The sequence below is a fragment of the Cottoperca gobio genome, chromosome 20 (genome assembly GCF_900634415.1).
Source record: "Cottoperca gobio chromosome 20, fCotGob3.1, whole genome shotgun sequence".
Classification (NCBI taxonomy): domain Eukaryota; kingdom Metazoa; phylum Chordata; class Actinopteri; order Perciformes; family Bovichtidae; genus Cottoperca; species Cottoperca gobio.
This window is the reverse complement of record NC_041374.1, coordinates 4167373-4193602: the sequence shown is the minus strand read 5'-3', so window position 1 is coordinate 4193602 and position 26230 is coordinate 4167373. Positions and strand designations below refer to the sequence as shown.

General features: G+C 41.2%; 3 protein-coding genes across 5 annotated transcripts in view; 1 reads left to right on the top strand and 2 right to left on the bottom strand.

The window, feature by feature from the left end:
- malrd1 (MAM and LDL receptor class A domain containing 1) overlaps positions 1-6792 on the bottom strand; it is a 40535-nt gene extending 33743 nt beyond the window's left edge. The window contains exons 1-7 of the mRNA XM_029457973.1: positions 6615-6792; positions 5763-5912; positions 5586-5674; positions 5339-5503; positions 3858-3954; positions 1452-1583; positions 944-1090 (exon numbers count right to left, since the gene is read on the bottom strand). Of these exons, the coding sequence (XP_029313833.1) occupies positions 944-1090; positions 1452-1583; positions 3858-3954; positions 5339-5503; positions 5586-5674; positions 5763-5912; positions 6615-6792 (958 nt within the window). The remainder of the gene's footprint in view (positions 1-943; positions 1091-1451; positions 1584-3857; positions 3955-5338; positions 5504-5585; positions 5675-5762; positions 5913-6614) is intronic.
- A 9134-nt stretch (positions 6793-15926) lies between these two features.
- Positions 15927-19172, top strand: LOC115025707 (leucine-rich repeat-containing protein 14). The gene is made up of 3 exons (XM_029458148.1): positions 15927-16543; positions 16626-17471; positions 17732-19172. Exons 1-3 carry the CDS (start codon positions 16266-16268, stop codon positions 18297-18299), a joined length of 1692 nt encoding a protein of 563 aa, XP_029314008.1. The 5' UTR covers positions 15927-16265; the 3' UTR covers positions 18300-19172.
- Positions 19173-19174: 2 nt separating this feature from the next.
- wdr97 (WD repeat domain 97) lies at positions 19175-25256 on the bottom strand. Of its 3 annotated transcripts, none has more exons than XM_029458145.1 (18): positions 25143-25256; positions 24953-25074; positions 24144-24865; positions 23911-24059; positions 23134-23370; positions 22941-23031; positions 22677-22803; positions 22486-22547; positions 22223-22415; positions 21900-22055; positions 21644-21742; positions 21375-21551; positions 21106-21300; positions 20889-21010; positions 20566-20734; positions 20057-20229; positions 19922-19986; positions 19175-19403 (listed from the first exon to the last, which is right to left on the bottom strand). In XM_029458145.1, the coding sequence occupies exons 3-18, from the start codon at positions 24521-24523 to the stop codon at positions 19222-19224; spliced, it is 2577 nt and encodes an 858-aa protein (XP_029314005.1). In that variant the 5' UTR covers positions 24524-24865; positions 24953-25074; positions 25143-25256; the 3' UTR covers positions 19175-19221. The 3 variants fall into 3 exon arrangements, with proteins under 3 accessions (XP_029314005.1, XP_029314006.1, XP_029314007.1); XM_029458146.1 differs by having other exon boundaries at positions 19922-19983; XM_029458147.1 differs by lacking the exons at positions 19175-19403; positions 19922-19986; positions 20057-20229 and having other exon boundaries at positions 20647-20702.
- Between the last annotated feature and the right edge of the window lie 974 nt (positions 25257-26230).

Here is a 26230-nt window from a genome sequence, read left to right as displayed (position 1 = left end):
CACTTTTACCTACTAAATAGATAAGATAAGATGATACTTTATTGATCCCTGGGGAAAGGAACAGTGGCACAGAGACACTTGCTGTTTTTTGGATGTGTCCATTCTGCCCTATGCTGCACAGTAGAGTTATGAGTTTTCTTGGCTCTTATGAGGAGCCTAACTGCCAAATAAAAACAGTTTGAACAACAACACATACCTGCACATTGTTTTGAATCTTTTTGAATGGTCACAGTCATATTTTTGAAACCTTCAAACAGATGCTCCCACCAGGATATGTGTCATTTCGCAAAGCTTGAAGCGTATGAAGAAGCTTCCCAGAAACATAACAGGGACTTCAGTTGACTGCCTGCATCGTCTCCAAATCGGAGCCTAACAGAGCATCTTTTCACAGCATGTTCACACAATGTACATAACAAAACAACAGATGGTGCTGCTATAAAAAAAACCCTGCATGATATTATCAAGTCAATTTACAACCTCATTTCTTAGAATCTTGATTTCTTAAATCTATAAATCCATCCTAAAAGAGAAATATTTTCAGGAGGTTAGATGTGGAGAAAAGCCTGAGTTGAAAGATGTGATGAGCTGTAACATGATGTGGAACATAAACCTAGGAGAGACCAGCATAGTATTGTGTATTGAATGAGGGGGTGTTAATATGCAGAATGAGTACAGCATGTCAATTTCCTTTCTATTATTCAGATAGCTGCGAAAGCATTTCTCCATGAGGTGCCTTATCTCTCAAAAACACACAGACAAAGGGATGTCCCTTCCTTCCACTAAACCTCAATTTGATCTGTAGATAATATTATCTTTTGCCAGTTATTTCTGACCAAACACTCCCAGAGTATTATCTTATCAGCTCATCATATTTCTATTCTTATTCCATTGACTGGTGATGGCATATTGCAGATGGCAGCATGTGGTGTGTTTGTTTCTTTACCCTCGGTGCTGTTTGTGGAGTGGTCCAGAGGTGGTGGGTGGTAGTTGGGCGGTACCTCCATAGGAAAGCCCCTGACCCAGTCAAAGCCATCGCCAAGGGTGAGCTCGTACCAGCCACAAGAACCACCCTCAAAGTCACATTCAGATGCTGAATGAGTAGAGCGATAGAAAGTGATTTCAATAATGTGGAGACTGAAAGTACATTCATCTGTGTGATGCTGACTGAAAGCACCCGAAAAGCTACTGATGGGCCATACGGTGAGATTGTTGCGTCAACTTCTGTTTCCAAGGTCAAAAATACATTTTCAATCTCAATTTTTATCAGCCTCCACTGACAAATCAAATGTAGAAATAATAGAACAAGGATGAAGCTCTGGTTAATACTGGGGTAGTAAACAGTTATTAAATGTCAGCCTGGCAGATAAATATATATCCAAAACTGCTCTCGGTCAAACGTACAAATAGGATGTGGATTATTTAAATGAGTTACTTGGCAACAAGGTTCTTACGGCAGCTGGCTTCGTCCTCTCCATGGGGACAATGTGGGGTGAAGTCACACACTTTGCTCTCCTCGATACACTCCCCGCTGCCACAGGCAAACAACGAGGGAGGGCAAACAGGAGGAGGAGGTACACTGCTCTCTGAAAGATTAATACAATCGATATTACAGTAGTTGTAAAAGGCACTTTGATAACCAACACCTATCATATCAATGTAGACCCACCCGATACAAAGAGCTACAGTAATTTTTACCGACTCCCATCAAGTGATTTTATCATTGGAAAGCACTCATGCTGGATTAATGTAAATGAGCTCAGCTGCGTCCAGAGAAGAGTACATTAGCTGTGTTATAGAAGATTACACTCAACTGTGAAATAATAAGTGAAGTCCAGATGATCAATAGTACGTCCGAGACCCCATCTCTTTAGATGAACTCAATTTCATTCTACTTATAAGGAGTATTGGAAACATACAGTAAGTGAAAAATGGTCAATGTTTTTAATGGCTTTTGGCTGGCTATTAAAAGAAAGTCTTTAAGAAATGCTTTCTACTTTAAGATTTTTGCAGTACCTAACTTTTTGAACTTGGCTTGAGCCAGGGTGGCAATTACGTGAGATCAGCAGACTGCATGTATAGAAAGATTAAACATTGCCCCACTCTAAAGGATATAAAGGGGATGTATCGCAGGGTTGTAAGGGCTTTCAAAGCCATGTTTAATTATTTTTTTTGGCCACTATGGAGGCAGTGGAACAAGCTGTGATGTTGCTGGTTAACAAGCTAGTAAACAGTTGCCTATTTACACATCAGCATCCAACATGCAACCCCCTTTCACATCACACATAGTAATGTATGGTAATATGAATATGTCTTAGGCGTATACAAAGGATAACTGTAATTAATTAACATGGTGGCCAGCTCACAGACACATGCGAAGAGTGTGATTTATGATAACAGGGTGTAAAAGAAGTTGGATGGAAATACAATTGACAAAGCTTCTGTCTTATATTCACACATATAATTATAATTCCAATATTTAATGCTTATGAGGTTATATTTATGCACTTAATCTGATTTGATGTTGTGACAGTGAATCCATAACTCAACAAATGTAACACATGTATTGGCTATGTGGTAGATAGGGTGAATAATAAACGACATGGTACATAAACAATCTTCTGTAAGTGACCGTAATGGCATGTAGTTAGCAATATTAGATGTGAGCCAAATATTAAAACAATATCTTTGTCCTCCCCTCACATGTAGCGGTCAGAATATACAGTTGTGTCACACATAATAACACAAATGTAGTACAGTGTAATTGGTCTTTTTAGGTTTAGGATGTAGCTCTAACCATCGTTTATCGTTATGTTTAATACTTTTTATATGATGACATAACACGGACCATGTTTATTAGGGGTGTGGAGCATACATATTGTTATTTTAACCATTGTTAATACAACAATATTAATGATAACCGCCTTAAGGTTTAGTTGCAGAAATATGTCTCTAGAAAAGTTACTCTAACTTCAGTTGCCAAGGATAGGAATCATAGAAATCTCAGCCTCGTGGTTGAATTAAGAGCGAGGAACGCCGACTGTAGCACTCTCTCGCTACTGACAATAAATATTTAAGCTATCCTAAATAAATGATCTAGTTTAGACAACTTGCCTGCAGACCTTCCCTTGTAATTAATGAATGAATGAGGAAGTAGGAATTATTATTAACATATGTATATTCAGTAAAAATCCTTCTTTGCCATTCAAGCTCACATATCCTTGAAAAACTGTGACGCTTAAGCTCATACCGTTGAGATCTAACTCAAACCTGTGACATTCATTCTGCATCTGCAGCTCCGTCTCCACTATCCACACCGGCCTAGATGCTCCACCAGAGACAAAAGACCTCAAATAAAGCCGGTAGCCACAGGTCGTAAAGCTCAAGTCTTGTTTTACAGTCAGAGAGCAGGGACATCATTCTATATTAGACTAATAACATCAGCTATAAATATATAACAGCTTGTGCTTGCGGCTGAAATACCTATATATCAACAAGGCAACATGTGAAAGTGATGCCAAACACCAAGAGGACAGCGCTTTATCAAACGCTTCGAGCCGAGATGCTCAGCTGTATCATATTCATCACCGAGCTGCAGGCGGCGCACCATAGCAGACATAAATAAATCCATACATCGTGTCATTGACCGCTCCGTATTCAGTGCAGGAAAATGTGTAGTAAGCACTGTGTATAATGCTTCAGTTACTCTGTTATGAATCCCATGCGTTTGTGTCTTCCCCCGTTATCAGTATTCAAAACAGGTTTGTGGTGCTCCGTTTGTGTTTGCCGATATTTTTTAAATGCCACGGTCTGAACTTGCGGCGTCTTGTGTAGTGATATGTTATTAGTGGTAGCAGTACCGGGCGCAGTCACACAGCCGGGACTGAAGGATAGGTCATCGATGGCCAGGACCTCTGAGGCTTTGCTGCCAGCTGAAAGTTGCCCTCGAATCACCACCTGGTAGATAAACAGAAAACATTCAAGAAAGTCAACTCATTTTAGTAACTTTCTACATAATCGGTTTGTCTTTGTGTATTCTGGCTTGTGATCTGCACTCGCATGAAGTATGTGACATGTGTGTGTTAACACTGATCCTCACTACACATTGTAACAGTGACTAGTCATGATAGCAGCTTGTCAATAGTTTTGCAGGTCATCGGACAAATTGAACCCAAGATAAGGGCAGAAAGCAGATCATCAAAGTTTTTACAGATCATCCTGAAGAGGACATGAATGTCTGTACCAAATCCCATGACAATTCCCCTTATAGTGATTATTACAGTCACATAGACAGACATCTCCAGAGCCACAACGCCAGATACTGTAGCTTTAAACATCATATTTTCTCTGGCTGTCACAGTGCTAATAATATCAAAGCTGCACTGATCAAAGTCCACAGAACAGCTTTATCTGCACCAGTTGTATAACCCGTCATTTATGACTGATCTAAACAAAAGGTGGATTGTGTCATCACGGGTGATGGGAAAATGTATAATATGTATATACTGTATATATCCCCCTGAAGGGGAAATGGTACACTGAACTGAACTTAAAATTGCCCAAAATCGCCGTGGTAAATATAAAACCCAATGGACTCCTTGCCTTCAAAACAGGAAGTAGATTAATTGAGGGGAAAGTGAATGTCAGCAGAGAGTTGACCTCTCTTTACCGTGGTTTCAAAGAGATCTGGCTGAAGTCAGTGACAGATGGTGAAGGCAGAGAGGATGAGAAGGGTGACATTGTCTGAGCCTATACTGTAGGAGAGACGAGAACAGCCCTCCAGATGGCCTCCGAGGGGTCCGGTTGGATCGGTACCCCCTCACTGCACATAAACAGCTCCTGTTGAGCAGCTCATTTCTGCTGTGATGACTTCATCAGTCTCAAGGAAGCTTACAGTTTATAGGCTATCTTACATGGTATGTCTTAAAATGCTATGAAATGTTATATAAGATTTAATGAGGTAAAGCGTGGGACTACACACCTTGATAAAAATCTTTTGATTTAAACCCTGTGTTTGTTGGCCACATGACAGCAGCTGATACAAGCAGTAACCACAATGTTGACATATTATGATATTTTAATACGGAGCAACATTAGCATTCATTTAGATGTGTTTTTCTTCTTTTTGCTCTGTTTTGGTCTCTACCGACTAATATTCAAAGCTACCTTCTTCTGTGTGCAGTTTGGTGCTGGGCAGGTAGCACATGGTTCTCTAACCAAAACAGTTGCCTGCTGCTAGAAATAAGGTTAAAGTGACTGAGCCAAAACAGTAAAGTTGCGTACAGTTCGATATTAAATAGCAATATACACTCTATTATAGTAAATTGTGAATTTTACAAACCTGAAAACTGTGATTGCTGGAAAACGTAATAACTGTCCGCTGCCACATTTCCTCCTGAGGTTGTGTGGAGTGTTTCCACACCTCTGCGCTCTGACCCAGTGTGTGAGTCTGAACCAAGACCTGAAGATCTCCATGTTTTGCCCCGACGTAATGATAGAAACTCATCTGTTGAATACAAATGCAAGGATGGCATGACCATGTGTTTGTTGTATGGATTTGTGTGCATGCCAGCAGAGGCTTTTGTTACCTGGCATGTCTGGTTGGGCAGGAAGACGGGACTTTTCAGGTCTGCAGTGGTTCTGTTTCCACTGACAGGTAAAAAGGACAGGAAGTGTGCTAAATGAGAGGGAGAAGTGTTGGAGTATAAGGTAAAGGTTGGGGATTTAAAATTGATTTACAGTATGTCCCATATGACAGATGCTACCTGATGTGTTGTTGTTGTTGTTGTTGTTGTTGGTGTGGTCTTGCTTGAGACCCGGGACCTCAGTTGTTCTGGTCCATCCAGAGAGCGTCTCTGTGCTCTGCATCAGGTCACAGAATCCCTCCTCGAAGTCACACCTGCTATAACTGGAGCCTTCAACAAAAACAACACGTTTCTCACTTGTGCTCTTTTGTGTTTCACCTTGAAATACAGTTTACTATGAATCTGTGTATTGGGATTAAGATGTAAATTCTCTGCACAATAAAGATTTATAAACTCAGCAGAGCTCAGAAACACAGTGGCTTTTCTTTATAAGCATCTTGTCTTAATCGTTTTTGACTTTATGTCCAAATGTGCAAAGAATTAGTGATACTGTATTTTTCATGGTATGCCAGGGCAGGATCCGCAATGAAACAACAAAGAATTACATCTATATTTTAAGATATATATAAAGAGATCCTTAGTCAAGCTTCATGTATTTTAATGTCCTTGCCTTTTTTAGCTGCCGGGGTATTTGGGTATGCTATATTAAAAGCTGTGCACATATCAATAATGTTTTTGTATTCAAGTCACTGTTAAACTGTTATTTTGAGTCACATCTGTATTTGCTTTGTGAATGAAATGTAGCCAATAACACATGTTGAGAAGGTGATTTATTGACACAATATGACTGGACTTGTCTGGCACATGGTTTACATTCTAAATCCACCATATATGTAGCATACAGTACACATACAGTCACGGTGTGGCTGGTTCTTTTAATAAGCTTGATGGACCTCTGTTCTGAATCTTGCCAAATCATTATCATATTATAGTTAGTAATTATCATACTGTTTATTTTTCTGCTTTACTCACAGTCTTCCTCGTCGCTGCCATCTCCACAATTGTCAGTGAAGTCACACACACAGTCCTCAGGCACACAAAACCCCTGGGAGCAGATAAACTCCTGACTTAAACAAGCTCCGACAAACGCCGGCGTAAACACCAGAGAGAAGGCCAACAACAGCCGCACCGAGCCCAGCAGCAACGTCATCGGCCCGGCTATAGTTTGTCCTTTAACTACAACACCTTCTCTTCTCTTCCAAGTACAGCATTTTGTTTTTAGGACATGAGGAGGAACTTCAGTCGAGGATAGAGCTTTTCTACTCCGTGTACAGTTTGCCTGGATCTTGGGAGCTGTTTGCATGTTGTAAAAGGTAATAAATGGCTTTTATGGCTGTTACTCAATAAGGTCACTTTGCTGGTTTGTGTGCTCATGCTAGCAGTTCTTGGTTCTAACGTGTTGCTGTTTAGCTGGTATAATGTTTACTATGTTTGAACATATAAGTGCACTAAACGTAAAGTAGTGGAGGGACTCACATTGCCATCCTTACAGCAACACTGCTCGCATGGCTAAACATTAGGTTTGTTTCTGTATAGGGTCTCTGTGTTTATTTAAGCTGTAACTAAAGCATACACGCATGCAATAATCGCTGCCAATAATACATAATTCAATTGGAAGACTACGTCAATCTGTGCAGGTGAAAACTGTGACAAGTCTTCAGACAGCTCACTGTTCTCAACAAGATATAATACATTAAATCTAGCTATAAATTGGTGGATTGAACCAATAAAAGAAGAAAAAGAAGAAGATATGAGGTTGGGAATCATAACTGCTACGAGAGGATCATTAACAGTGTCCAATGGGGCTCGGACCCACTTTATAGTGAGGCATAATTTCATTTTACAGTAATCAATAAAGACGGGACCTTAAAACAGACAAGCAGCGAGCTAGTACAAGAGCTGGTGTAGTTCAAATCAAATTAATCTTGAGAGAAAGGCAAGCTTGTGGGCTCCATGAGGGGCAACTTGGTCAGACATGGTGACCCATAACCAATAAGCCGATATCAACCAGGGGGAGTCATTACCATGTTCACAATGACGATGCTAATGTCTGTGCAACGTTTCATAGCGATCAATCCAATGCACTAAGTAATTAAAGGCCCTGTCACACATATCCGTATGGCAGAAACGTACGCCGGCGCATACGAAAATTTGTCAGAGTCCAAATATGATATTCATCGGATCGGAAAAGTGAACGTATACAGATACGCACGTCTAACCTATTGATAGAGCATCACTTACTTATACAAGATGTATCAGACGAATACCCAACGAATGCATAACGTATACAAAAATATGGCGTATACAACAATATCAGCAATGCGCTGGTGTACGTTGATATAAGGTAAGGCATAAGTAGTGTTCGTTAAGAGCAGGCTGTGTTACGCTGGGGTGCGGTGTTGAACACTGATGTTTTGAGCATGTTCAAAATGACCAGACGTACCCAACGTGTGCAGATATAAGTTATGCAGACGTTACGTGGCGTTAGACATACGTGAATACGGAATACGTACGTGAATACTTACCTACGTAAATACAGTACGTGAATACAGTACGTGAATACAGTACGTGAATACAGTACGTGAATACGTTAGAGGTACGTTAGATATAGGCTACGTCGGCTGACGGTGAACCCTACAGCCGACTTATTGATAACGAGTGGATAACCTATTCCTACCCTATGATAACATTATCCCTGACGACGGAGGAACTTATTAAACGTGTTTCTACAGTACAGCTAGCGTTCAGCTAGCGTTTTGGGAGCTTATTGGGGTTTGAATATAGGATATAGGGTCCCTGTGAGTAGCTCATCCTCACTTCTTCACAGCACGTCTTGATGAATACATGAACTCAGCATCAGAGAGCATGGAGGATGCTGAGAGGCTGCGACAAGAGTACGTTCTGTTCTCCAGCATCAGCATGACGTGAACCAGATGGCACTTTTCCAGCTCCGTTGTCCAGACGCTCTGATACGTTTTGTATAAGTAAGTGATACGCTATCAATAGGTTAGACATGCGTATAATAATATGTTATGTATTCGTTATGTATACGTCAGCTACAACACCGCTGTGGAAAAGTTGGACGTATTTGGTCTCTGACACATTTTATATCAACGTATTGCCGATATTTGGTATACACCAGTTTACGTTTCTGCCATACGGATATGTGTGACAGGGCCTTTAAGTGAAACAAATTTACTACATTTTCAACAAATCTTCCCTCCAGCTCTTCTCACCTTGTTAATATGAGGCTGCTCATGATTTTCCTTCCTCTTCGGTCTTACAGCTTGTGAATTCTTAAGAACCCTTGTGATTCAATTCTCCTTCATGAGCGAAACAGAGGTCACTTTAAGCACAATACAAATTAATCAATGACATCCCAGGGGCTGGTGTGACCAGTACAGCTATTTGTCGAACATTTGAACTAATCTATTTCACACACATATTAAAACAAAGATGTGATTAAATGCTGTTCCTGTTTGTAACCACACTGATTGTCTTTGACCTCAATTGTTTGCCCTTCTGTTGATTTTTCATCTGAGTAATGTTGAGTGGGCGGTTACCCTCACGCACTAGCACATAAATGGAAGAATTGAGTTTAAAACCCCATTATCCCACAAGTTGAATATAAATACAGAAGAGCTGTGCCGAATAGAAAGCCAGGATGTACAAATAAAGTATGTTTTTAATGCAGAGCTGAAACAAATCAGGTTATGCCCTGCTGTAGCACACACACAGTACATCTCTGAGAGTTTCAATCACGTACACACTGTACGTTCCCAGACATATTTCCAGTCAGCAGCAGTAGAAAAACTGTTGAAGATTCTGTGGGACTGCATTTTTATAGGAAGTGTAGCTCTAGGAGAGAAAAAGAAACCAAGCTAAGTTGTGTGGCACCGTCATTCGTCTTCATAATCACTTTTCTTCCGACCATGGCGCATTTAAACAGTTTGTTAATTAGAACGTATTGACAGCGAAGAACATTTGCATTGAATTTTCTAATGTGACCAATCTGCAGTGCTTTCAATCGTGCTCAAGCTGGGGCATTGTGCAGCACATGCTAATTTTTCCGCCAACCTGAATCCAGCGATTCACTGCTGGGAAGTCATAACAACAGCTGGGTTGTAAGCTTAACAGCGTACCTGTGGGAGATGCATCACTCAGCACCTCCACTCAACACAGTATGAGTCTGAACATCCATCAGTCAACAAAGTTGACAAATGAGCTCTATAAGATGAATGAGACAGAAACCCAGACTGCATTAAACAGCTGACTCCAATGCATCCCATTTGCCGGATCCTTGTCCTGCCAATGCCGCCACCTGCCCATATTCAAGAAGCACTCTGCCACAGTACTATTACTTATACTAAAATAAACTCATACAAGGTAACAGGTAGCCAGTTAGCTTTTTATAGCTTAAGTGCATCATCAGTCATGCTATTCATCTGAAGCCTCTACAGGCTATTACATTTTATTAAAAGGATTCACAACTACAATAAATAAGTAGTGGAGGAAGCAGTCAGATCATTTCCCTAAGTAAAAGTAGCAATACTGTAACAAACATACCCCATAATGTATAAGAAAATGTCACTTCGGTAAACAATATGTTAGTGTCATTAGCATAATTTCCTTTATGTATTAAACTGAATTTATGCTGTATTTCGTGCTGCCTCTAAAATTTCTGAAACAGATTATAAATGTGTATAATACATTATTGCATTATTATTAAATAATTAAATAATTGTATGTACTGTTGGGTATTTTAATCTATAATAGTGCATTATATTTAGATATTTATAAAGCTCTCAAGTAAATATAGTGGAGTAGATAATAATAATACATTTTATTTGGAGGCGCCTTTCAAGACACCCAAGGACACCGTACAAATTACAAGAGATAAAAACAGCAGGACATTGGAAGGGAGAGCAAACAAATAATACCAGAGATATGGCTGAGACACAAATGAGATGTAAAACATTTCCCTCTGTGGAGTTAAAGTACAGTAGCAACCTCAAATCTGTAGGTACAGTATTTAATCAAATGCGTATTTATATTCCAGTCCACGGCAATAAACATGCTATTAAAATAACTTACCTAATTACTAATTGACTTGTTGTGGATAACTTGCCCCAGATCAGTATGACAGATTCTGTAAATAATGCATGAGATTATGCAGAGTACTTTGAAAGCAGATACCTTGTCCTTCTCTCCCTCTGGTCATTAGCCCTCAAAGCAAATCACCTGAATAATTACAGCTTGATTAATGACTAAGAGAGAGGAGGTTCATTACAGCACAGGTTTTATAATCCAGAATGAAACAAAAGATAAAAATCTGACCTGAATTAGTGGACATTTCCTCCATTTTACTACTAAAGCCACACATTGTACTACTGCAGGCTGCCTCTACTTGTCTAGGTGTGCCCCAGGGGTCAATTCTTGGACCATTCCCGTTCTCCGAGTACATGCCCCTCCTTGACAATATACATAATGTATATTGAGAACTTTGAGACGGTTGATGATGACACTCATATTATATATATCTCTCTCTTTTAATTGCAGCTACAGTCATTCGAAGAAGCCTTGGTGTCATAAAATAAAATAGGTCTCAAACGTCTCTGCAACTATAAAACAGATACTGTTTTGCACAATTACCCAAAAGCTAATTATCCACCATGAATAGACTGTTAAAAATGATGCTGTTTTAAAAGTCACCCTCTACCTCAACCACTCTGCATTTCACTCTGAGGACCAACTGGACTTTTTTAACTAAAACAAGACATCGATCACGAACACTTCAGTGCCTTCCTGTCCACCAACCACCAATGCACCTTTGACTTACAAAGCATTTGCATGACAGGGCAGAAGAGTTATCCCCTGGGAGAAGCCTTGTGTCCTCAGAGAGGGTACTCTTGGATGTTCAAAGGACACAACTGAAAACTAGATGTGATTGTATTATTGCTGTTGCTGCACACCTCAAGGTCTCAGAGACACTTAATCATAGAGTATTCTCAAAATTAAGCATTTTTTGTCCTTGCCTTATTATAATTTATTAGATATTTGACAGTAGATAGATGACAGGAATTTAAGGAAAAGAGATGGATGCAACAAAGGCCTCGAGCTAGCCTTGTACTCTGACAGCACCCCCCCCCCCCCCCCCCCCCCCTCGTTTGAATACCGCTGCAGTAGGGGGTCCCTGCTCCATGCTACACCAGTTTGGGGGTCCTTGGCCTGAAAAACGTTGAAGACCCCTGATTTAGAGCATTTTTATTGCTACAACTGCGTGTTAAACTTCTTCTATCTTTACCACTGCGAGCGCAGAGAAAGTGTAGCGATAGACTGAAATGCTCCTAACCCAGAACACAGTTTAGACAAAATATGTCAAAATGTCTCAGCACCATTTGCTCCACTGGTTTGGATGATTTAGGTGATGTGTTCTTCTCAGAGAGTTTAAAAGGTTCCCTTTATGTGTGAAGTTCATGGCGACAGGTTCAGGGAGTTTCCGACAGATTCTGGAGGAGACAGTGCTTCCTCTCCTGAATACCCTCGATGTGCCCCACTAGGAGGAGTTGCTTTTAACTTGTCACAGTCAATACATCACTTTTCTTACAGGTTCATTTCAAGGTTACCGCTTACTAAGGGAAAACACTTGGACAGCTGATGCTGTCAAATGCCTAGTTTTACATGATGATAGTCTGCACTTTTAAGACATAGTTAAACCGGATATGTTCATCGTCTTACAAAATCATAAATCAATTCTACAAGTTTCCAGCGCCAACTGTAGAAAAAAACAAAACTTTTTGAGCTTGTTAAGATGTTTACTTGGTTGTATGAGAACAGGAAACCAGTTCATATGATAACAATGTTCCTTTTCAAGCCCTATGGAACCACATAACAATATTTTACTCCTTTATTAGTGTGTGATTGTTATAGAGAAACAACTATCTTTAAGAAAAAGACCCACTTCACTATCTTCTCATTTACTTTTTAGATAAATATACTGTGAGCAACTCTTCTGTTTCCCCTTGACTTTGTTCTCTTTACCATTATAAAGGCAAATCAATGCAACTTGGAAGCAGGAAGCCCATTAGTAGATGTTTTAAGGGTGATAACGCCATGTTATTTACTGTAAAAATCTAAGTCATGCCAACAGCAATTAAAGGGAGAAAGAAGTTTTAATTGTTCATCCATTTTACTTTAAAAAAAGAAGAAGAAGGTATTCGTTCTTTACGTATACATTTAGTTTGGGACCATGCAGTACGGTTCATTTAAAATTATTTGTGTCATGCTGAGAGGTTTACATTAAAGATTAACAAGCGTACACTGGTTGTATATGAGACGGAAGTGTAGGTGGCTGTGGAGGTCATGGTTCAGCAACAAAGCATCTTTGTAAATTGCAAATTAAACTGTAGAATGTATATAAGACAGGCTTTAACTGACACTTGTACGACAGAAGTAATGTCATGCGAGTGTTGTCTGCACAACACTTCTAGGAAATTGAATTTCTATGTGAATTAATCAGCAGTCCAGGCACAACAATTATCTGTGAGCAGAGAATATCGTTCAAGTAAACGACAGTATTACTAGGACTTAATAATTCTGATTCAGACTGGTTTGAAAAGGGGAATCACAAAGATATCACGAAGATTAAAAGAGAAGGAAGCATTTACAAGTGCAGCATGTATGAGATGCTATCTCGTATGGATCCGTGTTTGGATAGTGTGTTTGAATGTTTTACATATTTCTTGGAGGCGTTGGGCTCCTAGCTAAACAGGTTTGATTTCTAATGTAAGCTACTACAACGTAAAACATCCCAAGAACAAGGAACATGTGTTTGTTCTCTTCCCTGTTTGTGGTACACGTGCCAGAGGCGTCAATTCCACCAGTCTGTTGAGCATATGGTGTTTATCTCACCAATTTTAGTACAACAAATTGGTTTGGTCTCAATTCAAAATATGCTTAGTTCTGACAAATCGGCCTTCTACGAAGGGGGAGAGCGACCCAAACACATATTCTATCTTAATAAACTGCCCACTTAACAGTCTACACATATGAAAATAACAAGGTTTACGTATATAACAAATTTTAAATAGAAGTTTTGACATGTCACAGTAGGAAAAACGCAGGTGTAGGCTACAGTAAGTGATTAAACTAATTAAAGCTAGCAGTGAATGCTAACGTCAGCATGCTAACAACAACAATGCAAACATGCTGGTGATAATAGGTATGATGTTTATCAAGTTCACCTTCTTAGTTTAGTGTATTAGCATGCTAACGTTAGCTTAATAGTAGCCTGTTTAGCTCGCATTAGCACAGTGTGTTAAACATTATGTTAGCTTTGCGTTTATTCACCTAGTGAAGGATAGCGGAGGATACTTGTACGTGTACTTATACTGGATAGCTATTTGGTAGTTTTCTTCCTTCCTCTTAAAATCTTTTGAATTTGGAAAACAACAAAAATAAGATATAAAGTGAATTAAAACACAGGCAATACACAGCAGAGACCATGACCTCATGATGTACAGAAGACCCCTCGACTCACATTTCATGAGATGCTATAATATGATTACAGAAGTGGTCGTGTATTAAACTGCTTCATATCAAAGGGAGAAGTAATGAGATGGACAAAGATCTCTGCAGGTCGTCTGAAGGGATTGCAGCAATAAATTAAGTAAAAGGATGTTTATTTGTGTTGTACCTGTGTCTGCTGTTGTGTGTGTGTATTAATAGCAGTGGTTAGCCTACATGTGCCCTCTGTGAAATGAATCCTTCAGCCAACTAAAAAGGTGATTACGTTCACAAACAAAGCATCAATTACAGCTAAGACATACATCTTAAGCTTGAGTGAGCAGCGGAAAAATTATAGTTCCATGCGTGATATAAATCCAATTACATCACATTATAATCATAATCATAATCAGACCCAACAGTCCCAAATAAAAACACTTTTAAGGTCAGGCCAATAGCTGCTTGGAATACATAATTAATAAAAGTATTTAATATCAGTAACAGCTAACAATAAAGAGGGACAGTAAACAGATTAACATGTTTAGTATAAATAACCCTAAGGATAAATGGGAACGTAAATGTTATCTTTGGGGATGTAGTTCCTTTTGTTGTTGTGAGGCAGAGCAGCCACCTTGCATGGCCCTTTAGCGCCATCTAGTGATTAATCCACTTATTTTATGTCACAATACTGTTAGTGAGCACAAATAAAATGTGTTTTTTGTGAAGTAACATACTTCTATTCTTCCTCATAGCTCTTCTACCGAATCATTTACTTTACTTTTATTATATTTCACCAGGATTTTCCTACTCAGTATCAATAATTCAAAGGTATGCACACATAACAAATAATACAATTTGGTCCAACCAACTTGTACAAGTCTGTTGGACCTCACTGTTGAGTCTTTGGAATGCACGTATCTTAAAAATATTTTTGAGTCATAATTAAGGCACGTTTGTCACATAGATTTGCAAGTGAGTGTGACTTTGTTTGGGTACGTGCCAATTCTCCTATTTCTTAGAGTGCTGTCTCCCTTTCTCTGTGCCAAATGCATGCTGGCGTTGTCTCCAGCCACCTGTTACCCTGCACAGAATTTTGTTTTATTAAATCGTAATTATTCTAAATGTAATGCTGTTTGAATTCTTATCTTTTTTCATTATGTCTACTAAATAAGTAAACTCATTTTCACACTGGTTAGAAATTGGACGTAATTATGTTTACTTGTCCTGGTGGATTTAGTTATGGGAGAGTATGTGTTGTTATAGATTAAACTGTGCAGCAAAATTAAAATGCTACTTATATGTTACTTGTTATTGCAAGAAATTGAAATTAAGTATTTTTTAACTGTAATATTGTTTCTTTCCTTTTAGTAAGGAATCTGGGTATTTCTATGGTAGGATACAAAGAGCTAATCCCTGCAAAGTCCGAGTATATCCATGCTGACACTTATTGAAGGTTAAGGGTTGAGGGCTAAACTCGGCAGCAATGGCAGTGCTTCGTCAACATGTCTAATAGCCAAAAATTGAACCCCATGGCCTAACATCAGTAAAAAAAATAAAAAGCATTTCATGGTACCATCCCCTTATATAGATGTCTCGTTTGGAAGGATATATATAACCTGTGGTTTAGTATTATAAAACCCTGAATATACTAACTATTAACTATAAATGACATTTACAAAATCAAGAATAAGAGGGCACACAAATAAGTGCACAAGATCCACTCTATGCTTTAATGTCTATAGTCATGACGTCACGCCACTACGTCACTGGCATGCGTCAGGGAAATGTAAACAGTCCTCGCGCTCCTGCAGCTTGCTCAGTGATAGTTTGTCGAGTTAGCTAACGAGATGTACCAGCGTTTAATATTTCACCAGCGAAAGGTTTCCATCTTAGGTTATTGCTGTTAATAATCCAAGTAGATATCACATGATGTTATAAATACTTTTTTGGGGTTTTACAAGACCGCATCACATTTCTGTCATAAAGTTAATCTTAGCTAGTTTCAGCTAGCTAGCTAGCTCAGACGAGTAAAGTCTGCTTCCAGCAAAGGTGTTGCACGCAAAATTATTTCGCCTGCTATATTCTTCATGCTAAAAGCTCACACTTCTCTGTGCTGAAATGGTGCTTTCCTTGGTGAGCCTTTGTGCCAGGGAGGTGGTGAGGGACCACAGCTCGTCGCCCTGCTGGCTGAGGTGGGTGCCCATGGAGCTGTACAGACCGCTGCTGGAGGCCTCTTTTACTGGCTGCAGACCACTGGCTGTGGGTGAACTTGTGCAGAGGTGGCCTGAACGCACATTGCGTGTCGCCAGACGCAGGAAACAAGGGCAAACTGGGCCAAATCGACTCTGCATCCAAGCTCTGTTACTTGCAGTTGTAAGAGGACTGTCGGACCAAAGGTAAGAAGTCGTTTATTATTCTCGCTACAGTGTTTGGGTCATGATCTTTGATCTGTGAGTAACATTTAAGACTCTTTCCTAGGTGTTCCCTGAAAGTACTGGACCTATGTGGACTGCAAGGTGATGAAGGAGGGATGGGCGACCCCATGGGAGGCTGGTCTCTGACTGTAGCTCTCTGCACCATGGTTGTTCAAGCCAGAGCTGGAGCACAGAGGGCACAGCGGGAGAGGAAAAGAATCTCTGCTCTAGAGAGAGAAAAAGATGTGAAACGAGAGAGGGGACAGTGGGAAGGGGGAAGGGAAACACATTGCAATCAAGCAAGCACAGATAATAATGAGTTGGGGGGAAATGACCAAAATAGGATGGGATCATGTGGGATTCTGGGCGAAGAGGAGCTGATTCAAGGTGTCAGGAGGAGGATGGAGGTAGAGAGGAAAAGAGATGCGGCAATGACTGCTTTAGGAGGCAGTCAAAAGGTGACTGAAGCAAAAGATGTAAGCAGTGATGTTTTGGTGCATGTGAGAGCTGATCTTTTTGTAAATGCTCGCTCTTGGGAGCGTGTTCGGGGGGCGCTGACCACATTGGGACCCCTCAAGCTTCAGTGCAGATACCTACGTGTGGAAGAGATTTCAGTGTCTAGTATCAGGACTCTGCTGGGTCTCCTGCCTCGCCAGGGTTTTCTGGGCATTGATGTTCGCTACAGCAGCCTCGGTGTGGCTGGCTTGGCTGAGCTGCTGCCTCTGCTTTCCGCCTTCCCTGCCCTGAACTCTCTTAGACTGCACTACTGTAACTTGGACTTTCGCAGAGACCACCCTGGCCAGGAAGAGGCCCTGAGGGACTTGTCTCAGGGTCTGACACAACTACAAGAACTAAGTCGTCTCAGCCTCACTGCACTGCGTCTGCCTGGACAACTTCGTGTGCTGCTTAGGTATGGCCTGATCCTCCATTACGTGTATGCTGTCTTGTAACTTTGTACCTTCACCCTGAGCCTAGTTAATATCACTGCCACATTTTTAGATTATTTATTTAATAATTTGTCCAACCTTAGGTTTAAGAAATGGCAATATACCAATCTGTCAATGCAGCTATTTATTTAGTTTTATTTGATAGTAAACGTAATATTTGAGCAAACAATTAGACCTCTATAATACATGTATGCATTTGATAATAAATATTATTTTGTTACAGCTCACTGCCTAAGCCTCTAGAGATACTGGAGCTGCCATATTTGAGCTTGAGCCCGGCTGACCTCGCCTATCTGTCCTGCAGCCATCATGCTTCCACACTGCAGCAGCTGGATCTAAGTGAAAACCGCCTGGATGAAAACACACTGACCTCCATTCGCCGCCTCCTCTCCCAGGCTTCCAGTAGTCTGCAGCACCTCTCTTTAAGTGGCTGTGGCCTTACTGATGGCCTGCTGGGACTCTTGCTGCCCTCACTGGGAGGCTGCAGGGCCCTCAAGAGCTTGGCTTTGGCCCTGAACCCACTCTCCGTTGCTGGCCTCATGGACCTGGTGAGGATGGCTGTGAGAATGCCCTCTCTCCGTCAGTTACTGTACCCCAACCCCCTGGAAGACTACCAGCCGGGCCTTCCTGACCTGCCCTCCAGTGCTCAGCTTTTAGACTGGCCGCTGGATGAAGCCTCAGACATCAACATTACCAGCAGCCAGCTCAAAAGGGTGCTGCTAGAAAGCGGTCGCTCTGACCTCTTTCTGACATGCGACCTGCTCAATTATGATAAAGACTTGGTGGACTAGAGCAAAGGCGAAGGAAAGGAACAGGTGGTTTTGTTTTTTGTTCGTTTAGCAACACGTACCAGAGCAATGTACATACACGACAATCAAATTGTCACCCTAATCTAGAGTTCAAATTATGTTTTTTTTATCTTTTCGTTATCTGTCCCCTGTAAAGGTCTGATACTCTAAGGGGTAGCCATAGTCCAGGGTGATGGTGGGGTTAAGGGGAAGTCATTGTGTCACCAAAGCAACATGTTTGTTATTGTTGGGAGATAAGATTTCCTCCTGTTGGGACACATGGAGGATTACACAATAAGCCATGCTTCAATAAAATGGCGCTGTAATACTTGTTATAATAATAATAATGTTTACTTATTGACTGTATAAAACAATTGCTGTATATGTTTTGCTTTTTAATCAGGGTAACATAATAGTTGGGACACAAAGATTATTTTCCCTCTCGTTGAAGTTTACAAGTTATCTGCCCTCGTGCCTTTACAACATTACTTTCTTTATACAAGACACTCATTCATATACAGCAGCTGATCAGCTATTACATAATACACCAACAATCAAAACTACACGTTTAACGGTGGTTTTCTTTTATAATGTTAAAATATTAGCATACTTTTTACTTTAAATACGTGCCAATTATGAGTATTGTAATTTCTCTTTGTGCTGTTCTAATTTCCATTTGTCTTACTGTATTTCTTGAATATGTTTGTCCAGGATTCTGCTTTTTTTGTATTCATTCGACTGATATATCGAGTCCAAAAGACAGAAATCACCGTTATCGGGAAATGCGTGTACCAACTCCCCCTTGTACGACATGAATGCATTAACATACTGTCAATCACAGAATAAATCAGTCTTAAAGCAATTTTTTAAGTCTTTTAATTGTAAAAAGGTTAATGTTAATTGGAGTGTTGCACACCAAGAGGAATCATCTGTAGTACTCTACGTACGACTGCTGTTGAATGAAGTAGCGGCGAGTTGAGGCCTTCAGCCAGTCCTCCTCTGAGCACACGCGAAAGGGGCAAAGAGTGACCCGAGGTAACGGCAACGAGATGAAATTGGGAAACTGCATGAGGAAGGGACGGTTTCTCAGGGGAGGCAGAATTACACCTGTATGACAAGAATCTGGTGTCAAACTCATTTTAGTTCAGGGGCCACATAAAGGCCAATCTGATCTCAAGTGGGCCGGACCAGTAAGATCACAGCATAATAATAAATAACCACAACTCCAAATGTTCTGAGAATGTTCAAATTTAATGAACTATCTTTTTACAAAACATTAAGAAAAACCTGAAATTTCTTAAGAGAAAAGGTGTTATAACGATATTATGCCGCAGTTTATCATTTACACATTACAACTTACAGATCACAGTGTGTCTACAAAGGCACAAAACATTTCCTCACAGGCATCTAGATAGATCCTGAGGGAAATTTAGGAACAGTATTTTACTTTATGATCAAAACAACTAATATTTACACTTTGCAAAGTCATCCCACGGGCCGGATTGGACCCTCTGGGGGGCCGCTTTTGGCCCACGGGCCGCATGTTTGACGCCCCTGCTTTAAATGTTATAAAGCAGTTCATTTCTATAAACGCAAGTCTTTGCTAAAGAACGGTGAAATCTTACCTGGTGGCCTCCATGTCCTGGCCATGCTGTAAGTCTCTCCTAGACGAAGGATTGGTCGAGAACTACTACACAAATAGAGAAATAATATTAATTACAGTAGAGGAAACCAACATGCACTGTATCACCTTTACATACCAATCACAGAGAGGCATAAGAACAGTGTTTCTGCCATCAGCAGGTGCAACACATCGGGCCTTTCTGTACTCCTCCTTTTGCACAGAGCAGAAATAATTCAGCACATCCACCATGCTGAAGGTTGTCGGCTTCCACTTTGCTGTACTCCTGAGGTATAGATGCATGTCATGTTCCTGGTGGTGTGGAAAGAGAGAGGGGAAGCAGTTAATCACTTACAGAAGAAAGCCAAAACCAGCCACGACACCACGGGCCATGTCAATCAACAACACTGACATGTCCTCATGCATTCCTTATTTAGAGGAGTTAAGGTCACAGTAAAGGACATCAGAAGCAGCGGAGAGCTGATTGAAGGAGGGAGAGCCTCTCAGTTTTCAAACACCTGTTCTGTCCTTTTGTCACACTCAAAAATACTCTGATAGATGGTGATAATGAATGCAAAAGATGATTTCCAGATTTAAAACAAGATTTTAAGATAGAGAGGGATTAAGATTTCAATTAAACAACGTTACTTTGTATTTGGAAATCCATAACTGAAGCCAAGACTCTGCTCTGTCGTGGAGGTTCTTCCAGATGTCCGGCTGGTCCCGCAGCTCCGAGTCCCAGCTCTCCAGCTCCGGCAACAACCACGGCTCAGCCTCATTCACAGCTAATGCAGTCAGAATGTGCAGCACTGTTTGTCTATTGACAGGATGATTCAAATGTTTTATTCTTTTATTATTATTTGTTAATCTATACATGTTTATATGCTTTGGAGGAGTTGGCATAAATTAACATTAGCTTACATATGATGTTGTTCTTACTTGATTTTTTATTCTAACATTGATGGACTCACCGGAGACCTAGTTGTTTAAAAGCTAGAAGTGTGAGAAGCTTTTTCACAAGCTTGTAGCTGGCAGACTTGAGACGCACCAGCTGATTCAACATTTCAACAAGAGCGGCTCGTTGCTCAAGTGACTGAAACACACACACACACACACACAGGAAAAACAATAAGACACATCTACTTCTTAAAATGCACTTTGGCAATCTTGAGCCAGGCTGCACCGTACCATGTGAGGTCTCACAAATGTGGGCACCCGGTCGATGAGGCCTTGGTAAAGCTTGTCTGCATTCTGTAAGACTCCCTGGCTGCCCAGCGCCTGCAGTGCAGTAAAGATCTTCAGCTTTGACGGAGCGCTGCAGGTGTCCAGACGGCCCAGCAGCTGCCAGGAGAAGTCCTCTGGAGACATGGTGCTTGTGATACACTGCACACAAACACACTCATCAAGACCCCAACATGTACCATTGTGCATTATATAATTGCAGATATAGATGGTACCTTTTTATTAGGATACAGGTCTTCAAACCAGCCTGCCTCTGCGAACTGTTTGAGGAACGTGGGCACGTCCGGGATGGGTTCCCGTGGTGGGGGTGGTGTTGGGTTCCTTGGACGAGGTGTAGGAGGAGGAGGAAGTGTTTGGGGTTTGGGTTGCTCTTTCGTAGAAATGATCTCTGGCTACAGGAGTGCAGATGTACACATGGATGCACACACAAATGAGAGATGCTGTCTTTTGTCGTCTGTGAAATAAAGACAACACATGCTCTTACCTCTACTTCCTCTATGACTGGTTTAGGTAGGACAGGTGGTGGCTGGACTTTTATCAGGGTCTTCGTTGGTTTAGAGATTGTTGCCGGAGCCTTTGTCTTCTGCAGAAACAAATCACAACTTGGCTTCTGTTCTGCTTACTATTTCTATTCAGCTGATATACAACAACACATTTGTCTGTCAACTACTGTAGAGTTACATTCAGAAACTCTAATCCAACTGTGAATTCTACTGCACATCTTTGTAGAAAGATTTTACCTTATTTTTCACCACATTCACAGGAATCTCTATCGTAGGTTCAGGGCGGACGTCCTCTTTTAAGTTAGAAGGCTTCCGGTGCTTGTGGTGATAAGGTTCAGGATCAAATGAGCTTATCTCAAATGTATCTGGTTCAATGGTGTCCTCCAAATCAATCTGGAAAACACATAATTATCCTATTAATTATGAAGCTCCCTCTGAATAATGAAAACGTGCTTAAAATTTAAATACAATTGCTGATTTTGAAAAAGCAGAGGGCAAGTATACTACCACGTTTGTATCTTTAGCAGGTAAAATGAGTGAGGGGAGGTGGAGGAAGAAACCTTGATATTAAGGGGCAGCCCATATATTATCTCCATGTAGCGAGCAAATGCCTCTTTCTTGGTTTCCTTTGTGCTGGGGGGCTTCTCTTTGAGGCATTTTACTGAGCCTTGGAGGAGTGCAGCTAGGTCCGTGTTCAAGTTCTTGCCGATTGTTGGCGATTCCTCTTCCTCATCTTTGTCTGTGTTTGCATTCCTGTTTGCAGAATAATTTATTACAGCATTGTTTTGTATTAGTTTTAATATTTAGTATGAATAAATCGTACTTTTGTTTATTCTCGATGACAGGCGTGTCAGGAAGGCGCTCGGCACAATAAGTGGAAAGAAGCTGTGAAAATGAAATAGGATTAAATGGGTTTATATATTGCAGCTTTATTTAATAAATGTCTAAATGACCCCCCCCCCCCCCCACACACACACACACATACATCAGCTGCACTGCAAACTCACTAGTTACCATTAGTTGATGTGGCAGGAACTTTGCACAATTCATCCTGTACAGATCCCCTCTAATGCCAAGAAACAGTTCCCCTCCAAACCCACTGTGAGCCAGACACTCAGGCACTGCATTCAGCTGCAGTGTCCTGACACACACACACACACACACACACACACACACACACACACACACACACACACACACACACACACATTACTGAATTACAGTATGCTTTTCTCATCTGTAATGCAAGAGATCAGTGGCATGAGAATGAACTCTAACCTCATGAGGTGATTCTCCATATTCCAGATACACACTGTCCCATCTAGACTGCTGGAGACAAACACCTCCAGATTAGGACACACACACAGTCCTGCAAGAGCAAACACCCAGAGTCACTCACACACATACAAACAACGCAACTGCATCCACATTCAATTAAGTAGGGACATAAAACAAAAAAAGTTTTTGTGACCAGTGAAGTCGTCTGAATGTCCTTCGTTCGGTGGGTAGTCAGTCTGCCTCTGGTTGAGTAGGTTAAAGTGCATCAGGTTGTGGGTGTAACTGTTGGGCTCCTGGAAGGTCAGGGCCAGCTGGGTGCCCAGGGCTGCCAGGTAGACTTGAGGCTGGCCACAGTGCAGGCTCAGCTGTTGGCTGAGACACTCCTGGAGGTAGGGGTTTACTCTCCACACCACCACTGTCATGTCCTCACCTTAGGGATCGGGGTAAAGTAGTTAACTCACTGACAAGCAAGTGGTGGAAAGCTACTAAAGTTTATTTACTTATGTACAGTACAATCTAAAATAAAAAATGTAAACAACAAATCATTTATTATGTATTATTATTATAGTTTCAAATCTTTATCAATCACTTAGTGAAATTCACAAGCTACCCGGAATATAGTAAAAACATTAAAGGGCCTTAATGCACCAATAATATAACTATAATATATATATATATATATATATATATATATATATATATATATATATATATATATATATATATATATATTATTCTGAAAAGGGCCGCTGTGCAGAATGTAATTTTTACTTTTGGTACTTTATGTTTATTTTTGATGCTTACCCTTTTGTACTTTTACCTAAATAAAATGTTGAATGCAGGATTTTTACTTGTAACAGAGTATTCCTACACTGTGGTATTTCTACTTTTACTTAAGTAAAAGATCTGAATACTCCGTCCACCTCTGCTGACAACCATACAAAGATACTAAAGTTACACAGGGAAATACCTGTGGTGAGGAGGTAACTGTTCTCAGGGTACACCTGCATTGCGGTGACTCTCTGGCCATTGTGTGCCCGCGTCCTGTGGAAGACCGTCCCATTATCAGCTTTCAGAACACTCACACAGCCTCCAACGTGGCCGAGAATGACCAAAAACCTGTCAAGTACAATCAAATTAGCTGAAAGTACAGATGCTTTTGCCTCATAGAATATTTTCATAAATATATAATAAAATGCTCACTTATTCTTGTCATCTTTAAGAGCTGCCTTACTCCTGTGACTGTATCCTCTTCTCTCCTGCAAACTCCTCCACTCCTCTAAAGCTCGTTGTGTTTCAGCCACATAGCTGTAGAGTATCAGGCAGCAAGCCGGGCCGGGGATCGGAAGAATCTGGGCATCGTTCTCAGTCACATGGTCCTTCCGCTGCCAGGGCCCCTGGCCTCTCCCCTTCCACTCTTGCATCAAAGTGATCGGATTAGTGAGTGTGTTGGCTTGGAGCACCGTACCTGTGTCTGTCAGAGCCAACAGAATCTCTTTTTGCAGGCAGTAGTCAGCACACAAAATCCTCTGCTTTGCTTTGAAAGAAGTCAACAGCGCTCCTGTTTCTGCAGCCACAAGCATGATATCGCTGTCCCCGCTCACACAGAGGACTCGTGTCTGGATAAGGAGCGGGGAAGGGGGAAGCTAGGATTTGTCTCAGTGGGGCTCCTTCATCCCCTTTGAGTTTACAGTGGAGGGTGTACAAGGCTCTGATGGTCCAAATGTCAACTCCCTGGTGAGAGAAGGAGAAAAAATAATCTCCCTTTTTAGTGCCTCCTATGCACAACGGAGGCTTTTTCTGCTCTGTGTGGACACACTCGACCACATCACTTTCTTCCACGTTCCAGCAACGGATCGTACAATCCACAGAAGCTGAGAACAGCGAGCTCAATGTGGGGCAGTAGAACAGAGAGTGCACCACACCTACATGCAAATAAAACAGAACCTTTCAACATTATGTGGAATCATAAAGTGGGTCAAAAAGAATATGAATAGATGTGATGACTTTACCATTGTGTCCTACAAAAGCTACACGGAGTTCCCAATCTGGACCCCATATTCTAATGGAGAGCTCTTCAAATGCAGTGATCAAACAGTCCAGTTGGGAGCAGTACACTATTGCTGTGATGGTTCTGTGGAACATAACTTGTCAATCAAATGCTGAAAGAAATTCATTGACATCACGTGCACCTATACACACCGTGAGCAGAGATCCCTCTTGTGCTCCAAAACCTTCCCGGCATCGAGGTCGATGACCGTCACGAGCTGCCCGCACACGACGAAGGCTCGGTGGGGCCTGTCAGATCGCGGGGGAGCCAATGCCATCTGAGTGAAAGTGCTGTGCTGCAGCTCCTCCTGTATCTTCAACTTACACCTCATGAGCATCACCGACCACACACACACGTTCCCCACCCCTGCGGTCACCAACTCTGTGGAGTGCTCTGCACCCTGACACACACGTATGTCCAGGGCATCTTGAGCAGCGTCCAGAGGGCGAAACTCACTGTCCAAAAGTGTGAAGACGGGCCCCGGGCCCCAACCCACCAGACAGTCAGCGATCTTTGTGGCGGTCAGGCCCATGAAAGGAAGGTGTGCTGAGGAAGTTTGCTTGTGGCCATCAGCTTTGTACAAGCAAACTGTGTTGTCTGAGTGAAGGCTAACGAATGCAGCAGCTGCTTCAGAATACATCATGAAGCGCACGGGGCTGTCACAGGAGAAATGCTGTAGGCGATGGAGACCATGAGTAAACACATGCTGCTCGCTTTTAGAGCGTTTTACCTAGAGAGTGAGACAAAGACAAAGCAGATAAGGTGTCTGAAAGTGAACAAAGCCAGTATACATCATGTTGACATAGTCTACCTTGCCTGTAGCATCCTGCTTGAACAAAGTCTGCTTTCCAAGTGTCCTCCCTTTTGATGTCCCTGTTCTCTCGAGACAACAGCCTCGGGGTGGGACTGGAGACAAGCACTGTTCTCGTCTCCTCTCCTGGGGCCATCATCTCCACCACTTTATACACAGGATGCTGCTGCATTCACTGACCTTTTGCATTTTTGAAACAAAACTATCCTTTGTGCAGGGCACTCTAGAAAAACACAAACAGAATCTTATTTTATACGAATGTCCAGGGGTGTTTGAATATTATTTAGCTTACAAGCAGTAGTTATCTTTTGTAATTCTTTTATTTCACCATTCTTTGATTAGGGAAGTTCTACTAAGTTAAGATAGAAAAATAAATACATTTAGGCATGGAACCATCTTATTTTATTTGTATGGTTTTATAATATTTTA